Raw genomic sequence first — 25205 nt, forward strand, 5'->3', positions numbered from 1 at the left:
TTCTCAGAAACGAGCCGGTCACATCTAGACGTAATCGGAGACAATGACACCCGAAGTGATTTAAGGTTTGTCTTTTATTGCAGGATGCTTGGTCTCCACGTGTTGAAGCAGTTTTGAATGCTTCACTGCCTGGTTAGTTAGCCTGTCGCCACATATTAGCTTTGCGGGCTCGACTGGGGAAACGTCACGTGACCGGGACGAGTGTCTTGACCTGAATTAATTGATCGTCGATAAAAAAAAAAATTCTGTGCAGCTTGGCGGCCCGGTACCAAGTGACCCACGGACCGGTACCGGTCCGCGGCCCGGTGGTTGGGGACCACTGCCCTAACCAGCTCAACACAACACGGCGCGTTCTGGCGAGTCCCCAATTTCATGTTGACTTGAACTCAAGATGATGTTGACCGCCTGAATGCGGTTTTTATTATAAGATAAAATTCGGAACATTACAAGCTTGAAATTACAAACCTGAGCTTTTGCTTTTGTAGTCTATGCTGTCGGATCTGACTGGGCCAGAGCGGCGTGTTGTGTACAAATCGACTGCCGCCCCCCTACCGCCCCTTTCTTCCTCACCGCCCCCCCAGATCTTTCCACCGCCCCCAGGGGGGCGGTACCGCCCACTTTGGGAACCACTGGTCTAAACCAAGGTCTCTATTCTTATACTACTCTTGGCCGCCCTCCTGCAAGGGGGCGACTCTGCCTAGCCTGTGAGAGTATTGCAGTATTAACTGAGATCAACTAATATGTGCAAAGAGTGTCATAGAGAAGCGAAAGCCAGTGAAGGCAAGAAAAAGATCACGGCAAGATAACAGCATAGCTCAAGCTACCGAGCGAATCACATGTGCCAAAGAGGCCTATTCTAACAAGTTGTTTAAATCAAATGAATACAAATTGATTTAAGTTGTAAATGTAGGCCTAGCGCTTCTTGTAGTTTTTAGGCCAGCACAAGAAGTCTGAAATATTCAAGAAAACCTTACAAAAAGTCAAGACGAGAGACTTGTAATGATTTTATGGGGGGGGGTTATTTTAAGATTACAAATAAATGAACGTGAGGCTTTGTAACTTTGGCAACCGTCGCTTTTTTATTTTTTACATGCGACGATGGACAAAGACAGTGACGGAAGCCCTTTTCTCAACGGTGAGGATGGCGGTATGAAGACGCAAGAGTGCCCGGGTCACAGACAAAGACTGAGAGGCCAGTAAAATTTGATAAAGTGCCCATCTCAGCTTTTCAGTTGGATTTAAAGTTTAAGCACAATACTTTACCGCCCAAAGTCAGTTGGGATAGGCTCCAGCAAGCCTGTGATCTTCATTAGGATAAAGCAGTTCAGGAGATAAAGGCTTTGCAAGCAACCCACCCTAAACAATTAAAAGTAAAGAAGTGGAACAATTTGAATGAAACCAAATTTCTACACTGGTCATGCTGAAACATTACGTAGTTAAAGTGGTTTACAATAATAATTCATTCATTGTGCTGTATATTCAGGACTAAATTCTTTGCTTTGATCAAACACTACTTACTAAGCTACTTTATTGTAATAGTGGTGATGACGGTACTTAAGTGTTCAGTATTTTTTCTCAGGTGGTGGTAATTTCCTTGGTATAAAAAGCTTGGGCACCATGGCAGCAAAAGATAGGAAAGAATTGCAACATCTAGTAATTCAAATGATTACCGTAATTTTCGGACTATAAGTCGCACCGGAGTATAAGTCGCACCAGCCATAAAATGCCCAAAAAAGTGAAAAAAAAACATATATATGTATACAAGTCGCTCCTGAGTATAAGTCGCCCCCCCACCCAAACTATGAAAAAAAAACGCGACTTATAGTCCGAAAATTACGGTAATAACAGAGAAAAACGTTTTCAGTGAGAAACTGTGAAATAATGTTTATTTTCAATGTACAAGTACAACTTGTTAAAAGAAATTTAAAAAAACATTTCAATGGTTATGCCAAAACTAGAGTTTCATTGGGGTACAATCGAGGCAGGAATATTCAGGATTGGACATCAACCATCAAGGGGTACAGTACACTTTTTCCTTAGACAATTTAAAAAGGACTATCCACACAACACTTAAAATCACTTTTTTCTGGTCAATTCCGCTTTAAGCAATTATCTCTAACTACAGCGGCATAAAGATAAATGTACAAGATGTCAAAGTTTTAATCACTATGGCCGGAGGAAGGAAAAAAAAAAAACACATTTATCCTGTCAAGACAGTTAACAGACAAACAGTTTACAACCAGAGCACAGTATCTTGATCAATGTGCACCTTTATTTCTAGCTGTCCACTACAGCAGGTCAAATCAGGTTTCCTCTCGGTTTGAGGGATAGCAGGTCAGTAAGCACATGTCCTGCTACTAATAACGACTGAGCCTTGCCTACTCCAAAAGCCTCATTACCGATCCAAGGGGGACAGTCGCGTCGTAACAGTTATATCGACTTGTGGTGACAATTTTTTCTAGGACCCATTTCCACACTGAGGAAATTGCGTGTGAAAGAGGAAAAGAGGGTTCAGAATCCATACTCCGCTAGGAAAAAAGGAATGTCAAAGTTGTCACCATCATCGTCAACATTGTCACCGTCACCATCCTCATCAGCACGAAGAAGCGTCATGGCTATAAAGAAATTGAGCAGACCATCATAGTCTTCGTCATCATCGTAGTCTTCATCGTCATCTTCATCATCTGTAGTACACTGATGGGCAAAAAAAAAAGTGAAGGCCAAGCTCAGGTGGCAACAGGAGACCAAATATTCAGCAAAACATGCTCACCAAGAATGATGTGCGGCGTGCAGTCCTGTCATGCCGATAGAGACACTCCGTTTCAAAGGGACAGTGTTCGTATCGTGCATAATAACTGCAGCTTCGCTTACTGCAGGTTGAAAAGCAACAGAAACAGACATTTCAGAACAAATCAGGGTACAAGCAAATAAATGCAGGTCAAATTAGAGGGATGTGTATATGTTGTATGAGGTTTGTGATTTTTTTTCCCCTTCTCCCCAATCTACTGGGGAAACGCCAGAGCCGAGAATAGTTCATGTTGAATGTTCAATGATTGCAATTGCAAATTTGTAATCTGCGTGGTCATCGCCGAATTGTCATTTCACCAAAATAAAAATGACAAGAGGGACTTGACACCACAGCAGAGCTTAGCGTAGTGTATAGCTAACAGTTAGCTTAGCTTCTTCCATTTCTTCTTTGTATTTTCCAAAAGTAATGATGCCCTGTGGCAACCTTGCTGCCTTCAGTCATGGTACTACACACATTTGGTTTATGGAAGAAGTTGCCCAGTTAGTTTTGGGTTGTGGTATGGTTCTGAGTACTGTGCATGGATATCCTATATTCAAATGATTGCCACAAGTGTAGTACCCTGGTTTGAATGTTTTTTTTGGTACATCATGGACTACATTTCCATGCAATCAATAACCATTGACAAATAATCGGCAGTATTCGGGTTTCCATGTATACATGTGCATGCTCTTGCTCTATCCTCAAACATTTTTGGTATTTGTAGTACAGGAAGTACTTTGTCATCTTAGCCGTAGCAGGCCTAGCCTGAATACATCCGTGGCATTTTTTCCATTTTCTGTCTCTACACCGAAAAAGACGCAGTGCGTGTACACAGACAGTACCTACGTGCCTGTGTAGGTCTGTATAACTCATCTGTCACGCAATTCACACAAGCAGATGGCCTGAGTAGGGGTTACTTAAAAGTTAGTTCTTCAAAATTAACTATTGTTTAATTGGTAAAGGGGAATTTGTTGGTTGAACCAGTAAACCTCCATTCCCGTTCCAAATTTCACCAGAAGATGGTGCCAAAGTCAGATTGACCTAACAGTAAATTAATAGTTTAAAAAGTCATCGCTTCGATGAATACTTGTTCTGAAGCACAGCAACACACAATTTTGGATTATGTTATATTATTTTGTTTTGCTATAATATACTTTGAAACTGGTTGAATATTTTAATTTGCTAAGTAGGGAAGCCCATGCTCATCATTAGGTAATGAGAATGAGTCATGTTAATCACAGTTAGAGTAAGCTGCAATATACTTTATTCTGCTTTGCAATATTGTATAGTTAGTAGCAACTTGCGCAGCATCATAGCACTGATGTTTCATTTACACATGAATGTGTAAGGAGTTGAGTAAGGACAAGTGATACCGTGGGTGGAAGACTGCAATCCCACGCTTGCGCTTGACCTAGAGGTCATCAGCTTGTCAAAAAACGTTTTGAAGCTGCTTGAGTGTTGTAATCTGCTAACTAAGAGAATCCACGATCATAGTTATGATTATGTGTTAAATTGACTATTGTGAAAGTATGTGTTATTATTGTCACGATGTTTAATCAGTATCAAACATGCACCGTATTTTTCGGACTGAGTCGCGTTTTTTTCCATAGTTTGGGTGGGGGGGGGGGACTTGTACCGAGGAGCGACTTATGTGAATTTTTTCACAAATTTTCAAAATTCAAAAAAAAAAAAGAAAAAAAAAGTGAAACCGCGATAAACAAACCACGATGTAGCAAGGGATGACTGTAATTTGAATTTCAAGTGACGTCAGTGGTGCGGCACGGCGGTTGTTTACATAAAGAACAAAGATTTGATTACGGGATGACGAAGGGCCCCAGGTACTACCGGCATCATGAGCGGCTTTGTTTTTAAGTGACACGGAGGACGAATAGTATGAAGGATTTAATGATTTGGAGCAGGGGTGGGCAAACTTTGACTTGCGGGCCGAATTGGGTTCTAAATTTTGACCGGGGGGCCGAACCAGGAGCAGATGGATGTAGTGTTTGTGTGAAGTAATATAAATGACATGTAAAGGTCATTGCATCAAAGGTTTTTACTTTTAGTAGATACTAAAGCATGGATATTAAAAAAAAGCTTTTTGAAAACAAACTACTATCAGTGATTCTTATTAAATAAGACCGTTATGATGAATAGCATTTTCCATCACTTCAGCGCCTGCAGGTTAGATTTATGAAATATGTTTATCTAATGAGGCGAAATCACATCCAACGGCAAACATTCTGACCAAATTCATCATCTTGAAGAATCAGTGAAAGAATACATCTAAATAAAGTAATAAAGAAATCAATAGTATTGTTGGTTTCCCTTTTTTGCTAGTGCATCATAGTCTGGAGTAAAATTTGTTGTGGTAATTCTTAAGATAGAGCCGAGGTCGGTCCGTTAACCTAGATCTGTGACGGGCTTTGTTGACGTTCATGTGGCTGAACGTCTTCTCACACACGTAGGTCGAGCCAAATTGTCCACTCTTTTTTTAACATTCGCCACTCAGTGTCCACCTTTCTTTTCTTCGGGCCACTCATTTTAATGGAAGGATTCCAGGGGAAGGTTTGTGGGTGGCATTAGCGTAAAACTGTATCTGAAAACTCAGCGCGCGCGAATTACGAGAATATTGACGTCACAGCCGACACTAGAAATTCGGCACAGATAGATGAAATTACTACGTACTACTGAGTACGCACACGCACTTGTGAGTGTGCACCGAGCTTTGACAGCTCCCGGGAGTAAATGCGCGGACATTATACTCTTTCATCTTCAGTACAAATCAAACAGACACACTTTCTGTTGATTTCCTTGAAGAAATACTCATTTTCCCAACGTGTTTGAAATATTCTACACTCACTTGCTATTTTGCGTTTCTTCGGTGCAGCCATTTCTGGGGACTCGCGGTAAAAGTTTTTCTTCGCTTGATTTCATTTGTGTGGCGGGCTCCATCTAGTGTTGAAACCGAGATGTGCAACAGAGTTGAGCTCAAGCTTCTTGTGCGGGCCATATTCAATTATGTTTTCAGAATTTGCTGCGGGCCAATAAAAACTGGACCGCGGGCCGCAGTTGGCCCGCGGGCCGTAGTTTGGACACCTCTGATTTGGAGTGACACAGAAGGTTTGAAAAACTATTATGGCTTTTACGCACACCCGGTCCTACTCTACGGAGCTCTCTTTCACCTCCGTGGATGGAAGTCGGGGGGCCGGCGCTTGGCTCCGGTGGATGGGGCTCGGACATGGCTTTTACGCACGCCCGGTCCTATTCTATGGAGCTCTCTTCCACCTCCGTGGCTGGAAGTGCCACCTCCGGGGATGGAAGTCCACGCCGCCACACGCCTGGAAGTTCACGGCGGTGCTTGGGGTCGTGTGGCGGTGAACTATTTATGTTCTAGTTATTTGATATATTTTATTTCGTGTAGCAACTTGCATATATTTTTATCGTTACAGTTCAGTAGTTGTTGGCTCGTTGAACTCTTGTTTTGTTAAATAAAGAGCCGTTTACCAAACCCACGTTTTTCCTGGTACTTTGTTAACGCTACAATATAGTTATATACTAGATCTGTGGAATAACGACGAGGCTGACGTCAGGGCGTACGCGCGGCGTTGTTGACAAAGGACGAGGAATTTGATCAATGGATTTAATGATTTGGAGTGACACAGATGGTTTGATAATATTATTGCTTATATAATAGTTATTTGATATATAATTTATATATCGTTATATGGGCCTGTGGAATACTTGGAAGTGCAACCGCCGTCAGCGGCGCGCACACATTGTTTACATAAAGGACGATCGATGGATTTAATGATTTGGAGTGACAGATGGTTTTATACCTATTTCTGTACCAAACCAGTAAATAAATCATAATTCATTTGTTTGTTTACATTGATTTCACCCCCAACATTTTTCTTTAATGTTGCCTTTTATAGATTGTTGGATACCCCACATTGTTTAGTTATTTGTAGCTATCAACATTTACACTATCAAGGGACTTTGATTTGTTTATTTTAAATGTCCTGCTCTCTGAGTGTGCCTTGTGTTTGGTGCAAATGGCGAGTCATGTCAGGGTTTACTCCTGACCGATTCTCTCCATTTTGTAGATGAACCCCAAAATTTGAGCATATCAGGAACAATAAGACAAATATTCAAGTGCAAGAATCTACCTGTTACATAGGAATGAGTGATCCACTTGCCTTTTTCACGGACAATACACCTCCCGTCTTTTAAGATAGTGATTGCTTGATAGATCAAGACCTAACTGGCTGTATGCATTATGTTTCACGATATTTCAATATTTATCATTTCTGTGGATGAATTGGATAAGAGCGCACTTGGTTACCAAAATGCACCGAGTGGGTGCACGTGCATATCAATAAATGGAACAATCAGGACAGCCACCTCAAATGTGAAAAAATGACTTTTGCATTGTAAATTAACAGTATTAATATCCACGCTCTGTTATTAGTTTTATTTACACGAAATGGATTCAAACAGTTTGACACGTCAACTGTTTGAATCCATCTCAGACAGTCTTACGCAATTACGCGACAGCAGCCGCGTTAGCGGCTGAGTTGGAGCGCTTGGGCTGATTTCTACTTTTTTATTTGTTTTGAGGATTGGTATTTGGGGAATTATGATATTGTGTAATTTTGTCATTTAAAATGGAACAGAAATTCCATCTACTAGTGCCTGTGCATTAGTAGCAATGCTTCCAAGTTTGAAATTTACAATGGCGGACCAAAAAAAACATACTTGTCAATGGCAGTAAATTATTTAAAAAAAAAAAATACAATTGTTTAGAATTAGTAGGAACTATAACTGTCATGCTGTCAAGTTTGAGTATTCATTTTTGCATAGAAAACTGGCGTTGCAAAGTAGCCTGGTGGCTTTTGGCAGCCATACTGGGCAGCCAGTAACGCAGGAATTTGGCACTGCATTTACACCGTAGTTACAATTCTTAACCATGACAATGTTAGCTCTCCAGACTTCTGATCAGTTTCTCAAATACAATCATGGCAGTCGTGACATGCTTTCAACGGTTTACCTGAATTTTTGTTTGAAGTCTGCTATTAGGCTTTCCTTTGCTTGACCTTCCACCCAGTATTTGTTAGGTATATAGAAGGCTGATCTCACCCTGCATTGTGGGCAGGTCCTGAAGCAGAGAGCCCGTCCAAGGTCACAAAACAATTAAAAATGTGCATGTGCATAAACAAAAACTTACTTGACAATATCAGGCCCGAGGTTTCTGGTTTTCCTCCAGGTCATGATGCACTGCAGGCAGAAGGCATGACTGCAGTTGGGTAGGATTCCAAACACCTGGTTTCTACGGTCCATCTTCTCATACACCTTGTCCATGCATATGCCACAGGTGATATCCCGACTCTGCAGGAATGCCTCCAACGTCCCGTCGGTGCACGAGGACGCAGAGGCACCCGCGGCTTCTGTGCTACTGGGAAGACTTTCCTGTGGTTAATAATAAATGAATGAATGAATGAATAATAGAACAAGCTCGATCTTATCAGGTACAACTGAACACAAAAATGATCAGACCACAAACCTCTTTGTCACACATATTTGCGTCACACTGATCTGAGCTCTTGGCCGGCACTCGGGAATGAGCATCTGCAAATAAGATGTATACTGAAGTTGTACAATTTTGACTCAAAATTCAACCAATCATCACTGTCAGCCCATTACACTATACCTCAGTGATTCAGTCATAAGACCAGTGCTGCCATGGTTACCATCATAAAATAACAAATTTACTTTACTTGATTTTAAAAGGAACTGATGTGCTGAATTACTCAAAGTGGCCATAATGTTTTAGTAGAAACACTACATAAGAGACTTGAGGAAAAAAAAAATCGTTGCATGTTGGTAGTGCCTCTTGAAAATAGCCAGTCTCTTAGCAAATTAGGCATACATACAGTATTTGTTTATTTCAGTGGGGGGGAAAAAAAAGACGCCTATTTCATCTTGTTCTAGAAGCGACAACCCTCTCTGTCAACTTTATTTTTCTTCATTTTGGGAATGGGCTGTAAAGGGTCACAAGTCACTGAACAGTCAACATTACACCCAATATGCTCACAAAGGCTATGCTGGTAAATATTTCCTCCTGTCGCACATGTTTTCAACTGGTTCTAGGGGTAAATAAATACAGCAAAGGCACTCCAACTGTATGCCTGTCTGTGTGAACAAGACTGAAGTCAAAGTGTACTTTACCTCGTTACGGGACACTAGGGTTGGGTTTAGGGGAAAAGAAAACCCCTCTCGTTTCATTACCCCATACCAATTCATGTAACCAGAACATCGATCTGTAACCCACAAGACATGGTTGGAAAAACGAAGTATACCATCTACCTCATTCCACCATGGGTCAGCACATATGATTCACGACCACGGTCCATTGGGCGCCGTTGAACTGGACTGCCCTTACACCTGTCTATGGACCCCGTGGAGGCTATTTTGTGTGTTTTGGGGTGTTCTCCTGTGTTGAGGGGTGCTGGTTGGCCGCTGTTACTTTTTTTCCTTTGTCTTTTAGCTTTGATTGCTTTTATCTTGTGCGCTTTGATGGCTTTTATCTTGTGCACTTTCTGGCTTTCTTTGTGGCGCCGTTGTGTGGCAGCCTTATGAGAGCCTATTGAGTTGCGCTCATGCCATCTGTGTGTCTGTGTACCCACTCTGTGGTATGGGTACTGCTGGGGCCTGGATTTCCCCACCCCTGGGGCTCAATATATATTCAATCAATCAAATCAATCAATGATCAGCAACCTCTTTTAAGCCTGATAACAATCCTGATGATTTGGTGTGTTGCAGTGGGGATGCATCTAAAACAGGTTGGCTTGGTGCCCTTGAAGACCGGACTTGGCGACCCCTGCCTTAGAGGTAACACATCTGGTGACAACAAAGTCTGCGTATATTGACATGAAGACCTGTTCGTCTTCTGTAATCTTGCCGGGCCAGCCCGCTGGGCTGCCTTGGCCGACCCCGAGCAGGGGGAAGCCCCTCTACGTCACATCATGTGACTAAATAGACCAATCACGAGATGCCCACAGTATTCTATGCAGTAAAAAAAAAAATCGTGTGTCAATCAATGAAAGGTCAGCCCCAATAGTAATGGCTTCAAAAGATCATTTTAGCAGATAATTATGCTTTGTGGTGTCGTCTTCAGGCTGATCTCGGCCTCTCGGAAAGACGTTCAACTCTAAGTCAACGATATTAAACATGTTAGATTTTTTGGGACCAGAGGACAAACAAGCACACAGCCAGCTGGTTGACAGTGACGTGCAGCCAAACAAAAAGTGAGGTTAAAAGGCCAGTGCGGTGGGAAACCCAAAAATCAAAACAGTCATGGCAAAAGAAGGTCTGTGCTCAAAGTCTGAGTGTTAAACTGTTACTTAAACTATTTAAGTTGTACGATTGTGGCAGCTTTGACCCCAGTAGGAATTCACAGAATTAACTGATCAACCTGGAAAATGGACATTAAAGCAGTGTCATAGTGTTGTAAATAACTCCATTTAAATCTTGACAACACAACCAATCATGAGTTATAGCACCCACCATGTAATCGCTTCGCAGTGTTTCTGTTCCCAGTGTCTACGACATTTGCAGAGGTCACCATGGACCCCGATGTGCCACGTTGACGCCTTGGCGACACATCAGCCTGCATACGAGCAAAGGTCTCAGAACCTTGTCTGTCAGCTGTGCCTTGGGCCACGGAGGTGGAGGAAGAAGAGGAGGAAGAGGATGTGGAGGAGAAGACTGTTGGTATAGCCAGTCTTCGACCTGCAACATCTGCACCACCTTCAGATTGGGGGATATGGATATACCTGGTAGGGAATCACAATTCCTAAATAAGTAATTCAAATGAAAATGTAGACAAGTCTATGAATAACAGAAAAACATTACCTGCAGCGTTCACCATACCAGCATGCACCTTTCTGGAAGAACCGACATATTTGGGACGGCGGTTCAGCGGGTAATTCATGTAAATAATGGCATCTTGAGCCATATCTGCACGAGCCATTCAAGAAATGCCTACAAGAAAGGAAAGGTGCTTTGTTATTCATGGAGATTTTTTTTTTCACAGACAGTCAGAGGTTTGCTTTTAAATCATTGAGCCTCAAACATCATGACTTTATGTAAAGGATAACTAAGCAATTCCATGTCAATTCACAGAAATCCACAGAACGTTCTTAGAGACACCGTTACAAATTTCCCCATTTTTATTCTATTAGTGCCTCGTGATGTCAAATGAAAGAATTCAAAGTCTAAGGCTCCTAACTCAAACTGTTATGGCCCTTTCGAAGTTTGGCTGCCATACCCATATTTGGGATCCAAGCATCTTTAGAAGTAGTTTTTTTAATTATGCATTTAAGTCCACATATCATACTAATAAATTCTACTGTTTTACTCATTCAGTTGTGGTCAATTTTAAGTGTAACAGCAAATCTTTTGTCTGAATTCCTCATCATCATAGCATCACAACCCCCTCTTTTACCCATTTTGAAGAGGGGCTCAGAGCAAGCTGTTTTGGTGCAATCTCTTTAAATGCAAATCAGATACTTCACACCTCACACACCCAAGGAAGGCCGCAAGATGTGCACCTCCCTTTCCGGTCGACATATTTGCAGCTTTTTTTTAGCCGAGGTAGCACTTACTTTTTTTTTTGTTGCTTTATTTAAAAAGAGGTAGCGTTTGCTTGAAGGTTGGTGTATTGATGTCACAGTGTTGAAAGAGTCTTGCAGCCCTCTTCTAGAGACACTTTTCATAAACTGCCGGCCATTTTATTCACCACGCGAGTTCTTCTCCGTTGTATGGTGGCTGTTTACATTCCACCACACGCACGTGCGATCAAAACCACGTAACACCTGGCTGACAGACATGGAGAAAAAAACTACCAAATCACTGATCATTGTTTTGGGTGATTTTAACAGAGCGAACCTCACACACAAACTCTCCAAATACAGACAGTACATAACGTGTCCCACCAGAGGCACAAATACACTGCATGTCGTGTACTATGTCTTGTCACCGTGGGATAGTGGAAACGTAATTTCGATTTCTTTGTGTGTCTTGGCATGTGAAGAGGTTGACAATAAAGCAGACTTTGACTTTGATACTGCTCTGTTCCCCGTGCAGCGTTAGGACTCTCGGACCACTGTCTAGTTCATCTGACCTACAGGCAGAAATTAAAAACCTCTAAGCCTGTGGTGAGGACTGTGAGAAAATGGAGTCAAAGCAGGACCTCCAAGCCTGCACCGATTGTTTTTGTTTTTTTTAAGCTGCATCTGTAGACCTGCAGGAACTCATTGACACTGTGACATCATACATCAGCTTTTGTGAGGACTTGTGTGTGCAGACTAATACCTTCTGCACGTACAACAACAAATCATGGTTTACACCAAACTTCAGGATGCTGCGCAAAGCCAAGGAGGAGGCCTACAGGAGTGGGGACCGTGACCTGTTCAGGCAGGCTAGGAACACACTGACCCGAGAGATCAGGAAAGCTAAGAGGAGCTATAGGGAGAGCCTGGAGAGACACCTCTCTACCAATCCTGATTCCTCAACAGTGTGAAAGGCCTGCAGAGCATCACGGGATTTAAGAGACAACCCCCCCGTTATGTGGCTAACCCAAGGCTTGCAAACCAGCTAAACCAGTGGTTCCCAAAGTGGGCGGTACCGCCCCCCTGGGGGCGGTGGAAAGATCTGGGGGGGCGGTGAGGAAGAAAGGGGCGGTAGGGGGGCGGTAGTCGATTTGTACACAACACGCCGCTCTGGCCCAGTCAGATCCGACAGCATAGACTACAAAAGCAAAAGCTCAGGTTTGTAATTTCAAGCTTGTAATGTTCAGAATTTTATCTTATAATAAAAACCGCATTCTGGCGGTCAACATCATCTTGAGTTCAAGTCAACATGAAATTGGGGACTCGCCAGAACGCGCCGTGTTGTGTTGTGTTGAGCTGGTTAGGGCAGTGGTCCCCAACCACCGGGCCGCGGACCGGTACCGGTCCGTGGGTCACTTGGTACCGGGCCGCCAAGCCGCACAGAATTTTTTTTTATCGACGATCAATTAATTCAGGTCAAGACACTCGTCCCGGTCACGTGACATGTTTCCCCAGTCGAGCCCGCAAAGCTAATATGTGGCGACAGGCTAACTAACCAGGCAGTGAAGCATTCAAAACTGCTTCAACACATGGAGACCAAGCATCCTGCAATAAAAGACAAACCTTAAATCACTTCGGGTGTCATTGTCTCCGATTACGTCTAGATGGGACCGGCTCGTTTCTGAGAAACAAACTCAGTGCTCCCACTAATTCAACGTAATGGTAATGATATTATAAATGTATTATTTATTTATTTATATAAATGTATTATTTATTTATATAAATGCCGGTCCTTGGGGGGGGGGGGGGGGCGCTAGGAATTCACTGGGGAGCCAAAGGGGGCGCCAGCCTGCAAAAGTTTGGGAACCACTGAGCTAAACAGTCCAGCCACACAACGGGACCTCCTGCATCACAATCAACATCCACACCTCCCCCCAGTTCACACCTCCATCGTTGTTATCACCTACTCTCTCTCTTTCAGAAGCCTCGCCCGCACTTCAGATCCACGTGGAGGAGGTGTGTCAGATGTTCCAGAGACAGAAGGTCAGGATGGCACCAGGACAAGATGGAGTCTCCCCCTTCTGTCTGAAGGTCTGTGCTGAACAGCTGGCACCCACCGTTACACTTCACCCATTTCCTGGAGCTGTGTGAGGTGCTCTCGTGCTTCAAAAGCTACATCATCGTACAGGTGGCCAAGAAGCCTGCCATCACAGGTTTGAATGATTGTAGACCTGTCGCCCTGACATATGTGGTCATGAAATCCTTTGAGAGGCTAGTGTTGAGCCACCTGAAGGACATCACGGGCTCCCTGCTTGAGCCCCTGCAGTTTGCCTACCGGGCAAACAGGTCAGGGGATGACGTGGTCAACATGGGACTGCACAACATCCTGCACCACCTCGACACCCCAGGAACGTACACCAGGATCCTGTTTGTGGACTTCAGCTCGGCGCTCAACACCATCGCTCCAGACATCCTCCACCAGAAGCTCATCCAGCTTGCGGTGCCTGCCGACACCTGCCAGTGGATCACCAGCTTCCTGACCAACAGGAGACAGCAAGTGAGACTGGGGTCCATCACATCTAACACCCGGACCACCAGCACTGGCGCCCCCCAGGGGTGGGTACTCTCCCCACTGCTCTTCTCTCTCTACACCAACGATTGCTCCTCAGGCAACTCTTCTGTTAAGCGCCTGACGTCTGCGGACAACACCACTCTCATCGGACTGATCCGGGACGGTGACGAGACTGCGTACAGACAGGAGGTGGTCCACTGGTGCAGGCAAAACCACCTGGAGCTGAACCCGCTCAAGACCGTGGAGATGACAGTGGACTTCAGGAGAGACCCTTCGCCACTTCTACCCTTCACCATCCTCAGTAATGCTATTCCCACCACAGACACCTTCATGTTCCTGGGAACCACAATCTCCCAGGACTTGAAATGGACCGGCCACAGACTCTGTCCGGAAGAAGGCCTAGCTGAGGTTGTACTTTCTGAGACAGCTTAGGTAGTTCAACCTGCCACAGGAGCTGCTGAAGACCTTCTACACTGCCATCATCCAGTCTATCCTCTGCACCTCCATCACTGTCTGGTTTGGATCGGCCACCAAACAAGCACAGACTGCAACGGACGATCAGGACTGCGGAAAAGATAATCGGGACCAACCTCCCATCTATCCAAGACTTGTACCTGTCCAGGACCAGCAAACGTGTAAGTAACATCTCTACAAACCCTTGTCACCCAGGTCACAGTCTGTTCGAACTACTCCCCTCCGGACGGCGTTACAGAGCGCTGTATGCCAAAACCAACAGACACAGCTTCTTCCTCCAGGCTGTCGGGCTGATGAACTCACACTACTCAGAGTCTCAGAGACATCACTGGGCAATAATATCCTGTTCTTGCCACTTAAATTAGTCTCCTGAATGTTGTTAGTGACTTAAATGTTGTACAGAGGCTGAGATCAACCGGATTCAAATTCCTTGTTTGGCATGCACAAACTTGGCCAATAAAGCTGATTCTGATGCAAACTTTTTGATTGATTAAAAAGGTATCAACAGCAGAAGACTTGTCCATACATACATACATACATACATACCAAAATAAATCCCCTCACAATATTTAAACACGTCTTGTAAACAGACACTGCAGTCAAGCTACGAAGTAAGCAAATGCATCCGTTGGGGCGTGACAAACCAAACAAGGTAATGGGTGTTGCCAAACGGTTCGGCAAATCCGCCCTCTTTATTACTCAGAGACTTTTGTAGTCCAAACAACTCAAGGATGCTGAAAAATGAGGAATTCAGACAAAAGCATCGCTGTTCCACTTTAAATAGACCAACTGAATGAGTAAAACGTAAAACAGTAGAATTTATGACCGTGATACGTAAGCTTTAAAAATGTTTCCACTTACAAACCCAATCGCGATTTAAATTCTTAAGTTGAGGTACAGCTGGAGTTGCTTTTCTCACCACTAAGAGAAAAATGTTAGATCCGTGTCTGTTAAGTGTAAACGAGTAGCCCTTCGTATTATTCGAAAGTAACTCCGTCTCAGAAAGGTTGGCGACCGCCCCCCCCTCCTCCTCAAATATATTTCGGTGGAAATTAAAAGATAGCAAACAAAGCGAGAACAATTGAGTATGGGAATTCCGTACTGTTCAAAACTACCCTGAACCTTTGCGTCAAACACGGTCAAATAATCACTTTTAAGGCCAATGTTAATCGACGTTGACACAAAGCTTTTACTGAACAAGCCAACACTAAAATGTTAACCACACACACTCACAATCATCGACTTGGTCCGGTGTGCATGTTCAAGGTCCACGTTTCACCACGTACTTTATTTGGGCTTTGGAATCTTGGAATTACGTGTTGCCATTTGACGCCAAAGTAATGGAAGCAAACATGTGGCAACACAAACATAATGGCAAGCTAGCTTTGTGGGCTTCTCTCCACGCATCGCGCGCATACAAAACAGTTCCTCTATGATTGTTTACTAGCCGACGGAAATGTGAGATTCAAAAGTTAGTCGTTGGCTTTGTTTGCGCCCCCCATAAAAACTAAACTTTAACGACTGGATATTTAGAAGACAATGGACGAGATATTAATTTATAGAGCAGATTCGCGACAAACCAAACATTGCCCTTGTACTTTCGAATGAGATCAACGTCCATCTCAACTTTTTAACTTCCGCCTCGCCATGGAACATTTCCTTTCACGGCCATATAAGTCTTGCCATTTGTCGACTTGTTGGGTCGCTCTAGCTATATTTGCTCAATATGGTCTTACCTGCAGATACCGCCATTGCGGGCGAAACGCGAACGATCCATGTCTGCAGCCACCCGACTTGCTTATTATCCGTGCGGTGGTGTTGGAGCTGCTGCTGCGTTACTGTTGGAGCTGCTGAACCGCCCCGCGTCCCACCTCCGACTATTTTAATAGTTGGCAGCCGGTCTCTCTTCGCCAATTTACGGAGCGACGAGCCAATGGAAACGTGACGTCAACCTTTGAACGTCACTGTTCTCAATCTCAACTGTGCACTGTGTATTACTAACTTTTATCTCTAAAAATAGTCATCAGAAATCACCTTTAAAAATAATTATGCACAAGCGGGAAACAGTTCTAATAGTTTATGAAAGAGCTGTAACTTTCCTCGGTAACATATTACGATCATTTCAAGTCATTGGTTGAACATATTTGGCACTTTTTAGACAGGCAGAGGTAGCTCACAATAACGTACGGTGCATTTTGTTTTTTTGACATTTCAATCATCTTGTTCACTTGCTTGACCACGACTGAAATAGGTTGCACCCATTCAAAAAAAAAAAAAAAGCAAAGAATAGCATGTGCTTTGTCGAGACAGGGGAATATTGTCATACAATAGAGGTAGAGCAGATGAAGCCTGACTAAAAGAAATTAAGAAAAATGAGAAAGAAATAAGAAAATGGTTAAAAAAATCTAATTGTACATGAGGAAAGTGAGTGAAATAGGCCTACTGTACTGTTTTTAAAACACGCATGTCACTGCATGAAATGAAAAGGTGTATAAAGTTGATAGTATATTTTGCAAACCAAGCAGGTAAGAAACAAATATTGTCAAATACATACAATGATGTGATGACGTTCATGTTTCACAAATATAATACAAATTAAAATTAGACATAATTACAAGGACAAAAATCATGTGAGAAACTAAAAACAGGATGCGTTGCTTGTACTTGTGCAGGTCATATGCGTATGTGTATTGCATATGGCTAGATGGCTTGGCTGTCCACATTTACTAATGAATACGCTATTGCACAGGCACCTGCGCCAAGTGAGGTCCACACGGCCAATCGGTAAAGTTGGAGGTCACTACATGAAGATAAGAATGTAAACAAAAACCAACCTGTGTGTTAGCTTTGTCTAATCACTCCGGTATCTTTAAAACGCACCGTGTCCACACTGCTGGTTGCTCTCCGCAGCACCGCGCAAGTCTGTACATATGTAACATGAACTGTTTCCCCAGGAAAGCAGGGAGCAGCTTCAGTAAGAAAAACACGTGTTCTTTTGTGATGTGACCTTTGCGGAAATGAGGGTGGACCTTATTCCAGATGCACACGTAATTTGTGTGCTGATGCGTAGGTATGACACCTCACTTGGAACAGTGTTTAACTGAACACAGTGTATTGTTCTAATAAGTGTGTATTCAGTCTGTAACAGTATTGCTCAGAGTAGTTTAATACATGTCCTTGTAGATCTCCTGCAAAAGAGGGTGCAATGATGTCTCAGACTCTGTTTTTTTGATTTTCTGCACAAGCTGAGCGTTCTCTGTGACCAGCTGGCGGAGGTCGGCCATTTTCTGCAGCAGCTTGGGGAAGAGGTAGACTGAGTCAGAGTGGTTCGCCTGCAGATGGAGGTCTAGGGCCTGCAGGATGTTGTCCTGGCTCTGCTCCACCTGCTTCACATTCATCAAGCCTGGGCGATCTGGAGAGAGACATGAGCTTCAGTCACAGTTGAGCAAGCACTAGGGGCATGGAAATATTTCCCTCGGACCTCCACAGAGGATGATGGCAGCTACAAAGAGGGCCAGGTCACTGTCGTCCAGCTCCAGGGCATTGAACTTGACAGCAAACTCAAACTTGGGTTCCATGATCTCACTGAAAGGTTTCCTTAGGCTGCGCAAGAACTCCCTGGTCACAAAGCCTTTACCGTTGGCCACCAGAAGTCCATCTTTGTTCATGAGAGATGGCAACATTGCAAAAATTGCTTCATGCACACCATACTTCAGCAACGTCACCTACAGCAAGAGACATAAATGAACACTGATGACATCCTTTCCATGGCCTCGTACCACCAGTTGCCATAGCACGATGAAGCGACTAACCTGGTCGTTCAGGAAGAGGTCGACAAACCCCGGAATGCTCTTGGCAAACTCGGTGAGCTCGCGCACCGTCTCTACCGTGGTGCACTGGCAGCGGTAGAACACGTGCACCCCGATCTCCTTGGTCAGGGGAGCGCCTGGAAGCAACTGGCTCCACACTAAACCACTTTCAGCCTTCCAAAGCGTGTCCACGTCATAGATCACAAATGGCTGACACCAAGACAAGAGAGAAAGAGACAATAAAGATACTGCTCTACTTGGAACATCTGAAAGTTGCAGTTTGGAATTCCACCTAAAGTTCAAACCAATTTTGAAGTACCAAATGTCGTTGTGCGTGACGTCATTCTACCATGGAAGCAGTCCCCTATCTCACTGGACCTCATTTTAGCCATCAAACATACTTTTTGGGGCTACTTGGGTTCAGGGTTATTAGGGGTTACTTTAAAAATGTATTCTAACGGTTACTTGTCAAAAGATTTAGTAACAAAATCCATGTACCATACTATTGAAGTAATGTCACTTGATTTCTTGGAATTACCTTTGTAATATTTGATGTACACATACACACACACAAAAGTTTTGATAAATCTACCTAGAATCTGATTTCCTGCTTTTTTTCCTGTAATGAGAATCAGTTTTTTTTTTTTCTTGTTACCCGATTACGTAACACCAGCCTATGTACTCTGTTTCTCCTCAACACAGCTTGTGTTTTATGCAGGTGTTATAAATGAACACTTTGCATTATGTTTATTACCCATCCAAATTCATCATTGAAATTTATGACTTCTTAAAGTGTTGAATGTGTCTAACTTAACTTTGAGGCTGGTTAACTTCAGTTTATGCTCAGAGGACAATAATGTTAAAATGTTACTTGAAACATTGCCGGTACAATGTAAGGCTTTGTCAGTCTGGAATAAATCTGGAATAATTTACAAGTTTAATACATCCCAGAATGAAGCTCTAACTCAATTCACTTAACACCTTACAAGTTTCCTTCCCGAACACAATTGATCTCAGTGGGAAATTCTATTTTGAAATTCCCCTAGATGGACGTTAGGTCAACATCACAAAACAGATCGTGGTCCAGCTTTGAGGTACCAAACTAAAAAAAAAGATAAACTGGCTGGTCAATATCAAGAAAAATCAGAGTATTACTGAGGTGCTGCTGGTCTTTCCCATCAGGATACTGCGGGCCCTCTTCTTGGTCAGACTGAGATTCTTCAAGTAGGCTGTGTTGACTTGCTTGGCCAGTGTCTTCAAGTCTGAGCCTCCTGGTTTGCAGACGTTTAACTCGTCTGCAAGCAGGCCTGCCACCAATTTCTTCCTCTCTGCCTCAGGCATGCGGCCATATCTGATTGCTGAGCAAACACAAACACGCCCACATTTTTAAAAATATATATTTTAACATTTTAAACAATTCTAACGAGTGCAATGATGACAGTCAGCAGATTGCAGGCCAGGGGTTCCACAATTTGGACTAGGGCTGCCACAAAGGATTATTTTGACAATCATCGGCAGTCATCGAGAATTGGTGCGATTAATCGACTCATCAGACGATACGTAAATTGAAATTTAGCACTCAAGCAAGAAGATACACTTAGACTGTAAAACCCTCATCAGCTTCCAGCTAGAAGTGTTTAAATGGGAAGTGAACTCGAACATTTTTTGGAATATGTTCTGTGCAGCCCAACTAGTCGAAGCACAGAGTTCTACTTAATGTGCTGTTTGTGGAATATTAATTACAATCCACCTGTTTCTTATCGATCTCAGTGGGCGGCCATTTTGCTCCAATTTGGAGTGGTCAATCGATCTACCATGCATGTTTTTTTTCTTAATGTGGGAGGAAATCTGAGTAGGATGGCTCGGTGGCGAACTGGCTAGCATGTCCACCTCACAGTTAGGAGGGTGCGGGTTCGATTCCACTTCCGGCCCTCCCTGTGTGGAGTTTGCATGTTCTCCCCGTGTCCGCGTGGGTTTCCTCCGGGCACTCCGGTTTCCTCCCACATCCCCAAAAACATGCTTGGTAGGCTGATTGAGCACTCCAAATTGCCCCTAGGTGTGAGTGCGAGTACGGATGGTTGTTTGTCTCTGTGTGCCCTGCGATTGGCTGGCAACCAGTTCAGGGTGTCCCCCGCCTACTGCCCGATGACGGCTGGGATAGGCTCCAGCACGCTCGCGACCCCCGTGGGGACAAAGCGGTACAGAAAATGGATGGATGGATGGATGGATGGAAATCTGAGGACCTGGAGGAAACCCATGCAAGCACGGGAAGAACATACAAAGTCCACACAGAAAGGCCGGAGTCAGAATCGAATTTGCAATCACTATATTGTGAGATGGACGTGCTAACCAGTCGACCACCTTGCCCTCATTTGATTAACCAATTAATTAAAAAAAATAAAAAAATCAACAATTTAAGCAAGCTTTTTTAAATAAAAATATTTTTAGCTCTAAAATGAAAAATTTTACAGCTTTATGGGAATGTTTTTGGTATCAGCCAATCATACTCATGAATGATCGTTATCGGTACAGACATCGTAAAACGCTGATCGAAACACCCCTATATCTGACAAAAATATCAAGATATTAAAATTTGGCTAATTGCAAAGCCCTACTATGAAGTAAAACATCTTGCTTACTCACCATCATGAGACATTCCCAAAGAAAGGCACTTCTGGAAACGACAATATTGGCACTTGTTGCGATTCTTCTTCTGAATTTTGCAGGAACGCTCGCAGCGCTCATATTCCAATTTCATGCGCACAGTTCGTCTGAAAAAGCCCTGGGTTGGGAAAGAACATAAGAAAAACAGAGTGAAGTATTTTGTGATCTTGAAAGGCAGTCACACACAAGTGGTATTACCTTACAACCCTCACAGGCATGTACACCATAGTGAAAGCCTGACGCCTTGTCCCCACAGACCTTACACTCCACACTGATTCCAGAGGCTGTCGTGTCCTCACGGCCCAAACGCAGCTGCTCGGACAGTGATGCCGACGGCGTGTGGGAAAGGTCTGCTTAAAAAAAAGCACCCAGAAATAGTTCGGCTTCGAAAACGCATCAAGAGCTTGAAAGGGGAGGAGGTCTCACCGGTGTAGCTTGACGCTGCACTGCTGTGATTGTTTTCTTCATCTGCATTCCCTCCTTTCTCCTGCTTGCCTCGCCGAGCAGACGCGTCCTCCAGCTCCTCTTTGATCTCGACGTGTCTTTCGGGACCTTTGGGCTCATCCAGGTCCGCATGTTCCGATGCAGTCGCACCCTCGCAGCTGTCTGAGCCCTGGGATTCCCCTCGAGGCCACTTAACAGCAGCCGCATCCTCGGGTGAACTTGGCTGGCAGTAGCCATTGACCCTGTTGTGCTTCTTGGGAGAAGGTTGCTGTAAGCCCTCCATGACTCCTTTCGAAGCTCACTCAGCGGGCTTCCCTCCTGTCACGTTGCCATGATGGCCCACTAGTTGAGAAATTGGTTGCGGATCAGATCTCTGCTCAACATTTTTTCATTAAAGACATAATTGTCCTAAACAACAACAGATATAAAGTAATGTCCTACATTTACAAAAACAAATTGTGAATATCTTCAAAGCATTCAGATGTATGCAGCTCAAACTATGGAATATTAGGGCCATACTGCAAACATAATCGTGATATATACGCTTGCACACACAGAGAAACCTCAAGTTACGAACTCAAAACATTCTGTGTGCCCATCTCTGACCTGAAAATAATGGAAAGGCAGTTAGCTTTCAAACTTTATTTTTTTTGGGGGGAGGGGGGCAAAAAAGAATCTTTTGAGAATTAAGTATTTTTAACAACTAAGTACTTAGGGGTTCGTACAAAATGCATTATGGAATAAATATGCTTTAGCTCTCTAGAAATAAACCCTTTTTTAATTTTGCAACTTATTGTGCAGAAGTATGGTTTCATTCTTTCCAGTTTGGCTGTACAAGAAATTGACTGAGGTAAAGTAAATATTTACAACGTCAAGTAGCCCATTAGGAAATCAATTGCTTGCGCTGAAATCATTGTGAACAAGCATTGTTAGTATGCAAACAGAAGTCCAGATATCCAAGAAAAACAGAGTAGGAGGATTACTCGTGGGTGGGAAGTTCAGTCCGTTCTCTGCTATCTTCAAACGTGAACGTTTTTCTGGAGCCATCTGCATTGTTGTTTGCTTGGCTTTCATGCAAGGGGTGCACCGTGTACAAGGGCACACGGTGCACGCACTGTTTACACACTGAGTTGCTGTGTTGATCGCAGAAGGAGGGGGTCTTTTTGAGAGAGAGAGAGAGAGAGGGAGGGGTGGGTTGGCTGCTCCAAGGCCCCTGGTGGAATAAATCCACGTAACGTAGCGTCGCCTTTTCACGAGACAAACCTCAACGTCGGCTCGCCAGAACTGGGTTGTTTACCAGAAAAAGTGTTAATGCGCAGTGGAAATGTTATGGTTCCTCCCAAACTGACTCGTCAGCGGCAGTTTTTAAAAAAAATATCAGTTGCCGATAAATCGATGTTGCGGTAATCGATAGTTACTATTGGGTTAGAATACGGTCTCCGCCATTTGAGGAGTCAATTAAGTACACCGCCACTGTACTTTAGGTGGCGTTTTGGGGACCGTTGAAGACTTGAACGCGACATGCTAACTTAGCTAGTTAGCTTCTAACCTTGATAGGCACAACTGCGTTAGCGAGGGTGACCCACATTCCCGTGGGTGCTTTTAAACGCCGACCTGGCAACGCCACTTACCTCTCTCTAAAGTGCTGCTGTTTCGATGGCCGTCGGCGCAGCGACAACTTGCGGCAGATATGTACAGCAGGAGCGTGTCGAAAACAGTTCCGAATTGTGCCTGGGATATCTGTCGATCGCCTCGGCTCTTGACAAGTTGTCTGAAGCCGCCAGCCGCAGCAGGAGTTACTAGCCGCACGAGCTAACGTCACACGGCTAGCGCAAAACTCAACAACGACTCGGGCCTTCCTTAGTCATCCTGAAAGTGTCCATGTTGGCTAAACTCGGGGAATCCGAAAGGTTTAGAAAACCATACATGCACCTTGACGGGCAATCATGTCAGCAGTGTTGTTCTCAGCTTTGCTTAGCTTTCCCAACTCATGCGTAAGTACCGCCCACCACGTGACGTCACGTGTCAGGACACCGCTGTCCTCGAACAGCAACAATCTTAAGCACTTGTCACATTAAAAAGATAGTGAAAACAAAACAAATACAGAGACTTGTGTAAAAAGACTGCAACATTTACAAGTGCTGATTTAACTGCTGATGTAAAAAAGTAGACTCTGAAATGTACTAAAGTACAAAATAAAATGTAAGTGTCTACTTATTAACGTTGCACAAGTTAACAAAAAATGCGCAAAATAGTTTCCCTCCTTCATCAACTGTCAGTGTGTGTAGTGAGACTGAGAAGGATAAAAAAACATATTAAGTGCGGTCTACATGGGAATGCACTACATCCTGCGCCACTTAGACACCCCAGGGACGTACGCCAAGATCCTGTTTGTGGACTTCAGCTCGGTGTTCAACACCATCGCTCACGACATCCTCCACCAGAAGCTCATCTAGCTCGCGGTGCCTGCCTCCACCTGTCAGTGGATCCCCAGCTTCCTGACCAACAGGAGACAGCATGTGAGGCTGGGGACCATCACATCCGACACCCGGACCACCAGCACTGGGGCCCCCCAAGGGTGGGTACTCTCCCCACTGCTCTTCTCTCTCTACACCAACGATTGCTCCTCAGGCGACTCTTCTGTGAAGCGCCTGAAGTATGCGGACAACACCACTCTCATCGGACTGATCCGGGACGGTGACGAGACTGCGTACAGACAGGAGGTGGTCCACTGGTGCAGGCAAAACCACCTGGAGCTGAACCCGCTCAAGACCGTGTAGATGACAGTGGACTTCAGGAGAGACCCTTCGCCACTTCCACCCCTCACCATCCTCAGTAATGCTATTTCCACCACAGACACCTTCAAGTTTCTGAGATCCGCAATCTCCCGGGACCTGAAATGGACCGGCCACATAGACTCTGTCCGGAAGAAGGCCCAGCAGAGGTTGTACTTTCTGAGACAGCTCAGGAAGTTCAACCTGCCACAGGAGCTACTGAAGACCTTATATTCGCTTCTGAACGACAAATAACAGCTTGTGTATGTTTCCTTAGACAGAAAACACTTCCCAGGATAACGCACACACTCAACAAATCAGTTTTAAGTACACTTACCTTTCTAACATCAAGAAAACAATTCTTAGGGCAGAACATACATCATACTCACCATAGATGCTGATTGTTTTGTTGTGTTTGTTTTCTTTTGCTCCTCCTTTGCTACAGATAGTACATGTTGTTGACTGTAATTTGTTGAGTGAGATGTGTTTGCGCTGGAAATGCCGTCTTTTTCGTGTGGAAACAAACCAGACATCTGGTGTTGGCTGACCTATCCTCATAATGTTCCGTTTTTCTTGAAAAGTCAGCCTTAAAAATGACTTTTTCATGCCCAACGTTCTTCACTAACTGTGCATATTGGACTACTAGTTTGCCCTATCTTAACATGGAGAAATGTGAGTGTGTGTGTGCGTGCATGTGCGTGCGCGTGTGTGAGAGGGGGATAAAAAATTAAAAATTATTCTTATGACTTCACTTCAAGTAAAAATGCCATGTTTTTATCATTTGGCCTACATTATACCGATACCTTTGAAAATTAAATAAGCATTGTCTATTAGTAATTTTTACGGTTTCATTATTATGACTGCAGTTACATGATTTCCATTTGGGATTAGATGCCATACCCCTTGGCGTTATGGGAAAAAAATGTTTACCCTTTAGTATTATTTATATGTTCAAATGTGGGGGCGGCACGGCACACTGGTTAGCACGCCCGCTTCACAGGTTGGATGCGGGTTTGATTTCACCTCCGGCCCTCCCTGTGTGGAGTTTGCATGTTCTCCCTGTGCTTGTGT

General features: G+C 43.9%; 2 protein-coding genes across 3 annotated transcripts; both read right to left on the bottom strand.

The window, feature by feature from the left end:
• Positions 1-1874: 1874 nt before the first annotated feature.
• mkrn4 (makorin, ring finger protein, 4) lies at positions 1875-16336 on the bottom strand. Its single transcript, XM_037239190.1, has 8 exons — positions 16180-16336; positions 10700-10828; positions 10352-10620; positions 8349-8413; positions 8013-8254; positions 7836-7943; positions 2771-2870; positions 1875-2694 (listed from the first exon to the last, which is right to left on the bottom strand). Exons 1-8 carry the CDS (start codon positions 16218-16220, stop codon positions 2512-2514), a joined length of 1137 nt encoding a protein of 378 aa, XP_037095085.1. The 5' UTR covers positions 16221-16336; the 3' UTR covers positions 1875-2511.
• Positions 16337-16505: 169 nt separating this feature from the next.
• On the bottom strand, positions 16506-23367 carry ppardb (peroxisome proliferator-activated receptor delta b). Of its 2 annotated transcripts, none has more exons than XM_037275684.1 (8): positions 22992-23367; positions 21343-21702; positions 21115-21269; positions 20896-21034; positions 19408-19610; positions 18256-18462; positions 17925-18168; positions 16506-17855 (listed from the first exon to the last, which is right to left on the bottom strand). In XM_037275684.1, exons 2-8 carry the CDS (start codon positions 21641-21643, stop codon positions 17608-17610), a joined length of 1497 nt encoding a protein of 498 aa, XP_037131579.1. In that variant the 5' UTR covers positions 21644-21702; positions 22992-23367; the 3' UTR covers positions 16506-17607. The 2 variants fall into 2 exon arrangements, with proteins under 2 accessions (XP_037131579.1, XP_037131589.1); XM_037275694.1 differs by having other exon boundaries at positions 21115-21266; positions 22992-23366.
• Between the last annotated feature and the right edge of the window lie 1838 nt (positions 23368-25205).

The sequence above is a fragment of the Syngnathus acus genome, chromosome 2 (genome assembly GCF_901709675.1).
Source record: "Syngnathus acus chromosome 2, fSynAcu1.2, whole genome shotgun sequence".
NCBI classification, from domain to species: domain Eukaryota; kingdom Metazoa; phylum Chordata; class Actinopteri; order Syngnathiformes; family Syngnathidae; genus Syngnathus; species Syngnathus acus.

Bases quoted from the DNA above. Each gene is read 5' to 3' on its own strand.
- mkrn4 (XM_037239190.1), bottom strand. From the start codon at position 16,220: ATGGATCGTTCGCGTTTCGCCCGCAATGGCGGTATCTGCAG. The intron at 7,944-8,012 runs GTAAGTTTTTGT...TCTCTGCTTCAG, and splicing joins CTCGGGCCTGATATTGTCAA to GACCTGCCCACAATGCAGGG. The intron at 2,695-2,770 runs GTGAGCATGTTT...TTTGCCCATCAG, and splicing joins CACGCCGCACATCATTCTTG to TGTACTACAGATGATGAAGA.
- ppardb (XM_037275684.1), bottom strand. From the start codon at position 21,643: ATGGAGGGCTTACAGCAACCTTCTCCCAAGAAGCACAACAGGGTCAAT. The intron at 19,611-20,895 runs GTGAGTAAGCAA...GTGTTTGCTCAG, and splicing joins TTTGGGAATGTCTCATGATG to CAATCAGATATGGCCGCATG. The intron at 18,169-18,255 runs GTTAGTCGCTTC...CTCTTGCTGTAG, and splicing joins ACCTCTTCCTGAACGACCAG to GTGACGTTGCTGAAGTATGG.